We start from the raw sequence: 11,983 nt of genomic DNA on the forward strand, positions 1-11,983 counted from the left end.
CACACACACACACACACACACACACACACACAAATCAGAATTTGAGTTTATTGCCAGGTACGGCTACACAAATGCATTTGCATTGCATTAACACAACAAAAGGAAATAAGTTGTATGAGAACATCAAACATATTATAAAAAGAAAATAGAAAAAGAAAGATATTTAGAAACACATTCAAAACAGATATTTACACCAAATATAAATATAAAACGTTGGTAAAATGAATATATGACTCATCAGAACACACACTGTACATATGCAGTCTAGTATTTGGACTCTAATGGACTCTTTACCCGAGGCCAATGCGTGAGCAGCTGTGCGGGTTGACCAGGTGCGCCTTAGTTTCCATGGTGTCATCACGCCAGCTGAAGACCTGCTGTTTCCCTACATGATGCACGTTGACTCTTCTGACGTTTCACGCTGCCACACCAACCTGAGCAGCACGTCACTGACAGCCTGAAGGCACAGAGCAGCATTCAAGTGTGGAACCCAATGTACACCAAGTCTTTCACTCTGAAAGGAGGGCTTCGGGAATGGTGGAAACCTGCAGCTCTGCATGCTGCTTCCTGTTGGTCCTGCAGGCTTATCTGCTGGTATGATTTAATGGAAGAGCTCAGTCACATAAAGAGTAACAAGTGTAATTCCACCGTGAGGCTTTCCATCCCTGTCCCTCCTAATGGCTTAACTGTGATCCATTAGCAAACCAAAGCTAATTCACACCCAGATTATGGCTCTTGTAGCCCTCGGGTGTCACCAAAGGCCTTGTTAGAGTATAACATTTGACCTTATTGTATCTTTAACAAATCTGACCTATACCTACAGATCTGAGGCTCTACTGCTGGTTTGAGCAGAAGCATTTTTTGGTTTTTGCTATTATTTACTTCAATATATGGGGAGAAAACCCAGGTGAATTGGCTTAAATGTTTAACTTGTATTGTATTGCTATTAAATCTTCCCCGTTTAAAGTTGCTAATACATTTTTGCCATAGTCTCTTGCTTTAAATGCTGGCTTAAGAAAGCCTCTCGCATGAAAAAATCTTCAAATTACTTCCACACACTGAGGTCTACAGATTTTCCCATTTTTGTAAAAATCTGTTCATATTTTTTGGCACACCATGAGTGGAGAAGTCTGCAGCAGAAACCAAAAATGTTGGATTGGTGCATCCCTACAAAACACATTTTCTCAATCCACTTTTCACGATGAGATATTACCAAAAAGGATCTGCCGAATTTGAATAATTTTTGGTTCCTTCACATTAGCTTTTCTATGTTTGTGTTTTAGCTTTCATCACTTGTTTAAAGTAGTCACGGCTCAGTTAGAAAAAGGTGATGCCCCAATCAAAAATTAGAAACATTTGAATCAAAATGTGATAACAGCGGCCAAGACTGTCTGGAAAATCTGATCAAACTACACCCACACAGTGTTAAAGGAGCAGGTTGGCTGTGTTTTTAGTTTTACATATTGGTAGACATTATGTTGCTTATTTACTGAGGAAACACATCCGATTTGAAACCATGTTTTTGGGGGGCATGAAATGAAACTTATCTCCTGCACTGCACATACACTATTCATTGTATTTGTTTGCACATTAAAACGCTACATAAACACACTTACGCCTTCATATACTCAGGTATATGTAAACAAAAGCCTGTGCAGGAGAGAAAGGGGGTGACATAGCTTATGCAAAAACAGCTTTAAAAAAAACTCTAGGCAAGATAAGCGGGATTACAAATGATGAAGAATAAAAAAGGCATTTAGAAAAAAAGAATACAAAATAATATCTTCGTCCAGTTGTTCATCAACACTGTAATTTTGGACGTTAACGTTTGTTTTTTAGTGTTTGTTAAAAGAAGATGATTATTTATCGACAATTTACCTATTTAAATTACAGACAACATCTTTTAACACATCAGCTTGAACATAAATGAAGATTAGGATGTCTAGTCTTAACACCTGGATGTCCCATTTAGCAGCAGCTGCCTCTCAAAAAAGCAATCGGTAACCTCATACCTGCTTGACCAGAAATTAAAAGCATGTTCATGTTATTATTAAGCACAATTGTATCCTGGTATGACACAATGCAGGGCCAAGGATACATGGATTCCTCTCTGGTAATTAATTTCCGAGTTCACAAACTACAGCCTCAGAATTGCTGATATGATTTGAGTCGGCACGCTGTGCTTTCACTCCCCCTTCATTACCGTCAGAAGGAAAGCATCCACTTGCTCTGAATGCAGAGAATACTGAAGCATGAAAACTGCACAGAGGCATTTCTTTACCTGGCCATGCATGGCCTGCTTCTCTCGGATATGGTTTTGTTGGAGGCCAATATTGATGTCAAAGCATAATCGTTCACGGTGCACAATATGTTCTGCTGGATCACCACCAAACACAGCCTCACACATCCTTGCCGTACAGCATGCTGAATGTGTGACAGTAGCCATGAGTTATTATGCATAGATAACCTTCCCTTCCCTTTATAATCAAAGCGGGCACAAAGGAAAACTATTCATGATCTGCAATTATGTTTTCTAGATAAGATAAGCGGTTCACAATTAACTTAAGGCTTGCCCTAGACATAAGGAGCTTTTCATATCTGCTGACCTAGCCAATCAAACTGCTCCAGGAGCTTCAATATCACCATGACTGAGCCTGAGCCTTTGTGTGTTTCTTTTTCTACTGCCTTGTTACTTTTGGAGGTTCAACTCCCGCCCCTCCCAAAATAACTGAGTTGAACACAAGGGGGCGTAGACTGCTAAGTTTGCCTCTCCTTGTTGAGTTCAGCAGCAGAAGCAGAAGCAGAGATAAATTCGATTATGGTATCATGTCCGACCTTGAGAGGGAACTACTCTTAAATTTACATTTCAGGACGGCTGCCTTATTGCATTATTGGCGAAGAAATGTGTGGCGTTCTCCACACACAACTGCATTAGTAAGGGCCATCCTCTGGCAAAGCCACAGAATGACAATGTGGATGGCAACATGCAGGTTGGTCCAGTTGTTGGTTTGAGCATGAAGCAAAGGATTTGTCTGCCCAATTAAATTGTATAAGAATGCTTTGTGTAAAAGATGATAAATTGTGTCGTTATCATCATCATTAGGAGTGCTGGTGTTGGTAGAAGAATTCTCCAATTTTGAAATGCCACCCATACAGGATAATCAAGTCCCCAGAGGTTTGTAACACAACAATCATCAGTAGCACCATGCACACTCGGTGCAGTGATTGCATTAGCAATGGCATTCATAAATAATCCTGCCAATCTCTCGCTCCAGCTCTTATTATTTTCCTTTCTTTGCAATTAATTCTTTCATCTCTGCAATTGCAGGAATATTATAATTAAAACGGTTTACAAAAATGTTTGACTTTGGTGATTTGCTCTGCTGCCTATACAGTATGTTTCCATAATGCACTTGCATTCTTGCAACAGACACAAGTGTAGCACAAGGCACCTGTCTGACATGAAATGGCACTAACCCAGCCCCGTGGGTGGGTCATGTGCTGTTAGGCTAAAATCGCTTTTTTAGGCTCCGTGGTAAAAGCGAGATTTAATTGGTTTGAGTTCCAAGTATATGTAAATGGCAGTGTGTGGCTCCTCCCATGCACCTGATGGGGAGTATTTACAGCTCTTTACAGCTACTCACTGCACTGTTTCCAAGAGCGCAGCGCCGCACCATGACACTCCACTGGACTTAAGCAATAAGGATTTACGTATCTCACAGTAAACTCGCCGCTTTATTCTCCAAGGAAAAAGTTTGTCAAAAACTTTTCCACTTGTTTTCCAAGATGCCACGCTCTTTCCTGGTCAAGAAACACATAAACTCCGCAAAGAAGCCAAATTATAGTGAGCTGGAAAGCACAACAGGTAAAGTTTCAAAGTAAAATAAATGTCTGACTTTAAAAGTGTTTTTATGTTTCTTACATGTTGTCGCTGTTTTGATGTGTTTTTTTTTTACTTTGCAAAAGTTTTAAAACTTATCGGCCAACTTTAAAATCTCTGCTCCTCGCTCTTCAAGCGATGACAGCCCACACATGATAACTGATTTGACTTTCTTTATTTTCAGTGTTCTTCACGCCGCACATCTACCGGGGCCTTCCTCTGCCTGTCATCCCCCATGCGGAGATCCTGAGCCCGGCAGCGTACAGCCCCATCACCGTATGGACTACCAGCAGCTTACCGCTCTCTCCACTCCCCAGTGACCTCTCCCCCATCTCCGGATACCCCTCATCGCTCTCCGACACCTCCTCTAAAGACCACAGCGGCTCTGAAAGCCCGAGGAGTGATGAAGACGAGCAGATGCTGCCCAAACTGACAGATCCTCACGGAGTGGAGGCAGAGAAATTCCAATGTAGTTTGTGCAGCAAGTCCTACTCCACGTACTCTGGACTGCTCAAGCACAAACAGCTGCACTGCGACGCCCAAACGAGGAAATCCTTCAGTTGTAAATACTGCGAAAAGGAGTATGTGAGCCTGGGAGCTCTCAAAATGCACATCAGGACTCACACTTTGCCTTGTGTTTGCAAAATTTGCGGGAAGGCTTTCTCAAGACCGTGGCTGCTCCAAGGACACATCAGGACGCACACTGGTGAGTGGATGGGAAATAACAGAGGCCTTCAGTGGGGATGTTTGTTGTTGGCTTTTGCAGGCTATTTGTGTTTAACCTTGTAGCCTACATGATTAAACAGCCTCTAAAGCATGTTTCACAGCTCACTACCGTTTTGTAGTGGGGTTGAAATTGCTGTGAAAAGTCTACTTCCTTCCTTTTTGTGAAAGATGTAGCATTTTCTCTTGACAAATGTTGTGTTACAAACAGCAACAGAATATAGTGCTTATCTTTAAAACGCAGGCTTGAAATTAGTCAGAAATAACAGAGCAATATCCCTTCTGTAACATTTGTATTCGCATGTGTCTGTGGCCTATCTTTGACAATATGTTCTTTCTCATTTCCCCCCTGACAGGAGAGAAGCCGTTCTCCTGCCCTCACTGCAACAGGGCTTTTGCTGACAGGTCAAATCTCAGGGCTCACCTACAGACCCATTCGGATGTGAAAAAATACCAATGCAAGAACTGCTCCAAAACCTTCTCCAGGATGTCTCTTCTGCACAAGCATGAGGAATCTGGTTGTTGTGTAGCACACTGAACTGGGATACTTTTCAAACACCAGAAAGAGAAAAAAAACTCTTCTTTACTTTTCCAGGAGAACTGTCAGGGAATCACATCGAAAGGTTTTTTTTCCAAATATGCAGACTTTCTTTTCCCAAGAGCGGTCCATTTCATTTCAAAGTGAGAAATAGCTTTGAGATCACGTGCTTTCCGTCTCGAGCAGTGTTTGTAATTGCAATCGAAGCAGAGCTCTGTCATGTCGTGTACTTGCCTACCTGTGCTATTCATGCACTTTCCTGCATGTCTAGAATGTTTTATATGCCTTCACTATGTTATCTTCAGTGTTTTGTACCAATGTCTTTCAATGGCTGTTATGCAGTCCTCCACTTTTTTTGTACGCACCACACAAACGATACCAAAAGGTGCATTATGAATGACAGTATACATGTAACTAGAGGAATACTGAAGCCATTGTTACTTAGGGAACAAGTGGAAACTTGGTTTTTTTAAGGTGAAATCGCTATAATAACTTTTGCACAGAAACAGTTTGCCAGCACTCAAATAGCAAAACAGATTTTCTCAAGTGCCTCAATTTTTTACTTGGCAATAATATGTATTATTCAACAGTTTCCTGTTATATTTTTATATATTGAATGTAAGTATGACTGAAATGATTGTATATTTGCAGTAAAAACTGTGATGCTGAATGACTTTCATATTTCCATGACACTTTGAAAATAAAGTTTCATGACATTTTGTATAATTTCTGGCATCTTTCAAGTTGCTTTTCATCTGTGAATCATTTTCCTGTTTGAGCAGCTCTTTCAGCAGCACTCAGCAGCATTCATAGATGGTCCCACGCATCAAATTGAATGATTTGCACAAAAGTAAATGATATTGAATCTAGCTTGCACCATCTCATGTTATGGAGATGTAAAAACGAGCAGAGAGGTGACTCAGCTCTGAATCAGGCCTGAACCTGTTCCCTGTGAACCTGTCCAGACATCAAACAATCTTGAAATCTAACACATACTAGCTATATTGATCTGCACTCACTTGTTACACCCTTTGAAGGCCCATGACTTGCTTTGCCTAAAGTTTAAAAGTGAGGGTGTCTCTTCGGAAATGATCCTAATCTCATGTCACCAATGTATGTAATATGAAGAAGTTGTGTGTTTTATAATCGTCCTGCTAAATCATTACAATCACTGCAGTAGCACAATGCACTCAGATATCTAGATTTGAATATGTTTTCACAAAAAAGCAACCTCCTTGACAACCTTCCTTGAATTTCTGGGATGCTTGCCATAAAGGATTAAATAGACTTCCTCAGGCTACATTTTGTTGTCTTTTTCCATATGCTGTCTACTTGCAGCAGAAAGAGATTAGAGTACAAAAAAGAGCAAAGGCCTAAAGGGAAACAGTCAAAGTCTTTCTAACAAACCCCAGAGTGTGTTCTCGTCCACCCTAATGCCCAAAAGCTGCTGACCCAGAAGATGTGATCTGACAAATAGACACTTGTTTTTCTCACTGAGGGGCTGAACTCTCCTGTAGGTAGATTTTCTTCGCTTCGAGTCATCCTCCAGATATTCCAGGTGCTCGCCGCTGGGCTCTCTGTCGGGCCAGGCGGCTCCAGGGCTCTTCAACAACCTCACTGGAAAGCAGGTGCAACCAGGAGGATACAAATCCCAGGTCCACTGATGCTGTGTATACGCCTCAGACATGACCTAATGTGGAAACATTACAAGCAGCAGTTTCTATTATTCAGATCATTTGCCACATAAAAGTAAAGTGCCATCAAGAGGGCACTCAAAACCCCAATACTGCTGAGATGGTGAGGCGTTTTTTCCTCCCTCACTAATATCTCTTATTCCATAGGCAACTGTTTATCATACCAGTGTCAGAGAGGATCTACTATGAATACATAATGCCAATTAGCTTCACAGTCTTGCAGTATTTCCCCTTTTACAAGAATAATTAACTGCATGACTGATTCCTCAGATAACAACAACATGTTAAATGCTTTCCTCTCCAACATGAATATTTGATTTAATCGTTGTGATGATAGTAGGAGGAGAAAGGGAGGGGAAGTTAGCAGCAACTTCTTATTCTTTAAAGCGTATGTATATTAGAGGATGTGTTAAACAATGTGAGGCTGTTAATAGTCACACTATGTGTTTAAGTTGTGAATATTGTTTACGCTAAACGCAGGTACAGAGCCTGTGGGTGTTTTAAAGCAATTAGATCAAAAAGATTCTCTCAGCTGAAATGTTGTGAAGATAAGTCGTTAAATCGTTCATTCCCATGAGTGGACTAGAATAAATATTTGTAAGGCCTGAATTAAGTCATTTATCATATTCAGTGGGGTGAAAATATGAGAAACTTAACTTTAGCTGTCAATTCAATTGGCTGTTGAATAATATATTGATAAAAGGGAGAATTGACCAGTTCTTTCCCAAAAGTAAACTCAAATTAAATATTTTTTAGGACTAAATTAAACCATTTTTCATTTTCAGTGCAAATTAGAGCAGCAATTTACAAGTCATTTCCCTACTGGTCAATTTTCCATATAATCGGAAATGTTTTCAGTTGAGTTTATTTCACCAACAAGGGCCCATTCATATAATATCTCTTGTGTATGTCAAAGAAAAACACAAACGGGGACAGATAACATCACTCCAGGAAAACATACTAAATGACCACAAAGACACTGAACATACAGGAATCAGAGGCTAAAAATGTGTGAACCTAATAGTTAACACAATAGTTCTCTAACATTGTTTCCTATAAGACAAAGAAAAGCCACAAATACTCACTTTTAAGAAGCTAGACACAGAGAAAGTTTTTCCTTTTCACTTAATACGAAAAAAATGTTCAAAGCAGATCAATTATCTGTCAATCAACTAACTGATTACTCATTGCATCTGCAGTGGAAATAATAAATGATTTTACCACTCTACATCAGTTCTCTATGCATCTCACTTGGTAGCCTATAAATCTGTGTGAATTCACAGTACTCTTTATTTTATCATGTATTTTTATATCACAGGTAAAATAAGTGTCCTCATTCTGCACATATGAGTGTTTGGGGGGCGACTTAAAAGCGCAGAGCAGCCTCAGAGAGCGGTGTGTTAGACGTAAAGGAGGGCACGGCTCTCAGAAACCTGCTGACTTTATGGTGAATCAGGGAGTATGATTCCTTTATGACCATCAAGTGGAACAAATAAAGTTAAGGGTGTCCTCACAGGTCTGATTGTCCTCGTCGGGACGTGACCCCTCCTCTCTAACCCCGGCACATCAGAAGGAAGATGATTGTGTATTCCCCTTTACTCTGAGCGCCCAGAGGAATGTTAGCCTTTTTATTGAGCTCCCGCATCTTGTTAAAGACTATTTTCTTTCATTTCTGTTTTCTCCTTAAGTGACTGGATAGTAGAATGATGCTGCTTTTCAGCTCGAGGTGCATATTCTCCAGATAATACTGTTTTCCTCTAATTGTGTGGTGTCCTCTGCATCCGCGCTCTGCTCGTTGATAAATTGGATTCATGCAGATCGAGCGAGCATAATTTAATCACCAGGGAAGATGGGTTCTTCTGAAGTTTTGCTGCTGTCTTATAGTCCTATGTGTTTATCTCATTATAGTTATAAGAAAGGTTCAATGTAAAAACTTTAAATAAATGGTATTTTAGTTAGAGAAGACAAGGAGGTTTGATGTGTGGAAGGCTGCAGTCGAGAATTGAAAAATGTTGGCTGACCCTTCAAAGGTCAGAAATGATTTTTTGTTTGGTGTGTCATTACGAGCACTGAAGTGAAGAGTCCAGCAGAGACAGACCAGGCTGTGTTGTCTTAATCAATAGCTCTGTGGTCTTCTTTTAGTTGCATCCTTGTAGGACAGAGGTCAGCTGTCAAGAGATCCTGTGATCATATTTACTTGATTGTATTTCCTCCTTAATGTTCAACCCAGAAAACCCCATGACCACAGCTGTAACAAATCTTCTCTGTAAACAACACCAAGCTTTGTGACCACTGATGATTTGACAGATCGAACGTTTTCACAAAAGGTTTTTCCCTCTAACTTTTTTATTTGGAAACCCTTTATCAAGCCTTTCTTGGCAACACATAGAGCATAACTAATTGGCTGGTAGCACAAAGGGAACCCTATATATTGTAGCTGTAAGCAGAGATAAGGACAGATTGTAATTGTTCATTAATGTATTCCACTGCAGAGAGAGCATTAACTACAGAAGCAGTGAAGTTTTATTTTATTTATCTATACGAGAGTGAAAGATTACTTTATGTGTCCCTATAGGGAAATCTGTCTTAAACATGAAGGCTTGCACATAAAAAAAAAAGCCATACCATTTAAGTGAAGACATGAAGTACATTTAAAATATTGTGCTTCACATTCGCACATTTCACACCCTTCCTTATGTCCTGAGTTTAGGAGAGTCACTGATAGAGGGATGAAAGGGTTTTATACTGTGGGGCAGTTTGCATTTGAATACAGGTCTTTAAAAGCTTTTGGAAAGAGAAATGGTCTCTCATACTCATACATTTCACTCCAATGTGGACCGTTCTGTTTATTTATGGTTTTAAATTAACTGACATTTTCCCAAACCAAGCTCAGATAAGAATATACTCTGTTTCAGCATTCTAAAACAACATCATTACCCTCTGTCCAAGCTCAAACACTGTGCAAAAAGTCAGTGTTGGACCATAGTGCATGCAGAATTCACATGGACATTCAAAGACAGACAGATTACTGTCAATATTTACACCCAAGTATTTGTAAGAATGAACCTGCAGGGTTACAAAAAAGTGTTATGGACAAAGAGTGGAAATGGAGCAGAATTGTGTGACGCATTTTTCATCACGAAGCAGTTGGGAAGTGAAGTGTGAACTGATTAAATGTGTATGACAAAATATCATGCATCATGAGCTGTCTACAGGTTTATTTGATCAGAAGTTGTGAAAGTCTGTCAAATTAAACACAACTTTGGTAGTTTGAGTCCCAAAGTTTGGTCATGTCTTTCAACTTTCATTCAATGAAACCATTAGAACTTTCAGCGATTTCAAAATGTTCTAAATGATTTATGTTGTGTGTATCTACAGATTTTAAAAAGGTGGTCAGCGTATTACCAAATGATTGGATTCTTTTGGATCTTATCTGCTTCAACCTGCAGCTCCATAGAATTGAGTCTTGAGTCTTTTTCCCCCACTTTTCAAAAGATCCCACCCGAGTGAATAATGATTTCAGAGGTTTCTCTCCGCTGCATTTTCAGGCGATGCTGGACAGAGTTTAAAAAATATGTTCTGAGAGTTTCCTTTGAATGGTTGTCATTTTCCCAAAGTTTGCAGGAGAGTTTTGATGTGAAGCCCCTGTCACACAAAGTGAAGAGAAGCTGCTTTTAATTTGAATAATGATGATGTCATTCTTTGAAAAGCGGATGAAGCAAATTGCTAATTTTTAATCCTTTTAGACCTCAGAGCAGCCTTTGACACCGTTGATCATCCAATTTAAAATTGAACGCCGTAAGCACCCGCTGGTATTACCTGCCCCGCGCTTGACTGATTCATCTCCCTCCACTCAAACAGAAACTTTTATTTCACCAGTGGAAACTCATCTTTCTTTTGAGCAAACATCACTCGAGGAGTTCCTGTCCTTTTTTTCATACATACCACCCGCTGGGCCATATATAATTTGTAAACACAAAGTTTAATTGTGTTGATATGGAGAGGACTTTCTATAATGTATCATTAGCACCAGTGATTTTACATTCAATCAACTGGCCTTTGTTTATCCCCTCACTTTTCCTCTAGCATTCATTCTAGCATCACGTTTGCGGTTTTGCGATTAAAATTGAGTTGATTGCCATGACATTTACTACAGACTTTCATTTTCATTACAGTGAATTACTAGTGAATTTCAGTGATGCCCTGACTTTTAATTAATATATTTTAGCCAATTTCTTTCAGGTCGAAAATGAAAATCATCAATATTTAAAGTTCATAACCCAATATCTACCAAATGAATGACCTTTCAATGAGCCTCAGTTGCACTTTGTGTTGGCAGGGACTCTCTGACAGCTTCTTCTCCTCTTCTGTCTATTCTATAAATATAACTTGTACTTTTTGTTACCAGGAGCTGCTCATCAGGATGGGACAATCAACTCACCTCTGTGGGCTCTCCTCAAGGCGAGTCCACCGACAGATTTTCAAATATTGACACAAATATTGAATTGGACACTGGCTGCAATCTCGACCGCATGGATCTTCTCTGCCAAACATCCTGCAGGCAGTTGTGCGGACTTGGTAAGATGGGCTGGAAAAAAATAAAACGGGGTGTTTTATTCTGAGTAATGTACACATTGAAGTAGGTTACAGGATTGCATTTAACTCGAGTTATACCTTGGTAGATTACCTGTGAAAAATGAAATTGATTAACCTGTTAAGCCCTGAGCCTGTTTTTCAGGTGTCAGGCTCAAAAATGACATTCCCAGAACAAATGACTATCTTCACTTCCAAAAAGGGGTAAATTAATCATCTTTTTTCTCAAAGCAATGATAAACCGGTGAGTTGGATGTAGAAAAGTCAGAATCAATATAGATTTTTTTTATTTTAAAGTAAATTCAGATTGAACATATTGAAAAACCTTACTTATAGTGAAAACCACCCTTGAATGATGGGATAGTAGACTAAAAGCTTTAGGAATCCAAACTATAACATATAATAAGTACCCCGTATCAAGATTGATGCAAAACAAGTATTTCCAAGGCACACCTTTATATGATCATTATAGTTATACAAAATAACAGAATAAAAGGTATGAAATCATTCCAACTCTTGCTACAGTTTAAAAAGGGAGTGATTAGTAAAATATGC

At 39.5% G+C, this 11,983-nt stretch overlaps 2 protein-coding genes across 2 annotated transcripts in view; one reads left to right on the plus strand and one right to left on the minus strand.

Annotated features, from left to right (window-relative positions):
* Nucleotides 1–346, minus strand: part of sntg1 (syntrophin, gamma 1) — a 35,263-nt gene extending 34,917 nt beyond the window's left edge. Inside the window, exon 1 of the mRNA XM_010783367.1 lies at nt 295–346. The gene's annotated coding sequence lies outside the window, so the exon portion shown is untranslated. The remainder of the gene's footprint in view (nt 1–294) is intronic.
* Nucleotides 347–3,633: 3,287 nt separating this feature from the next.
* Nucleotides 3,634–5,860, plus strand: snai2 (snail family zinc finger 2). The gene is made up of 3 exons (XM_010783369.1): nt 3,634–3,865; nt 4,065–4,586; nt 4,960–5,860. The coding sequence occupies exons 1-3, from the start codon at nt 3,787–3,789 to the stop codon at nt 5,139–5,141; spliced, it is 783 nt and encodes a 260-aa protein (XP_010781671.1). The 5' UTR covers nt 3,634–3,786; the 3' UTR covers nt 5,142–5,860.
* Nucleotides 5,861–11,983: the final 6,123 nt, after the last annotated feature.

This window comes from Notothenia coriiceps, unplaced genomic scaffold (assembly GCF_000735185.1).
Source record: "Notothenia coriiceps isolate Sejong01 unplaced genomic scaffold, NC01 NC01_scaffold00025094, whole genome shotgun sequence".
Taxonomy (NCBI): domain Eukaryota; kingdom Metazoa; phylum Chordata; class Actinopteri; order Perciformes; family Nototheniidae; genus Notothenia; species Notothenia coriiceps.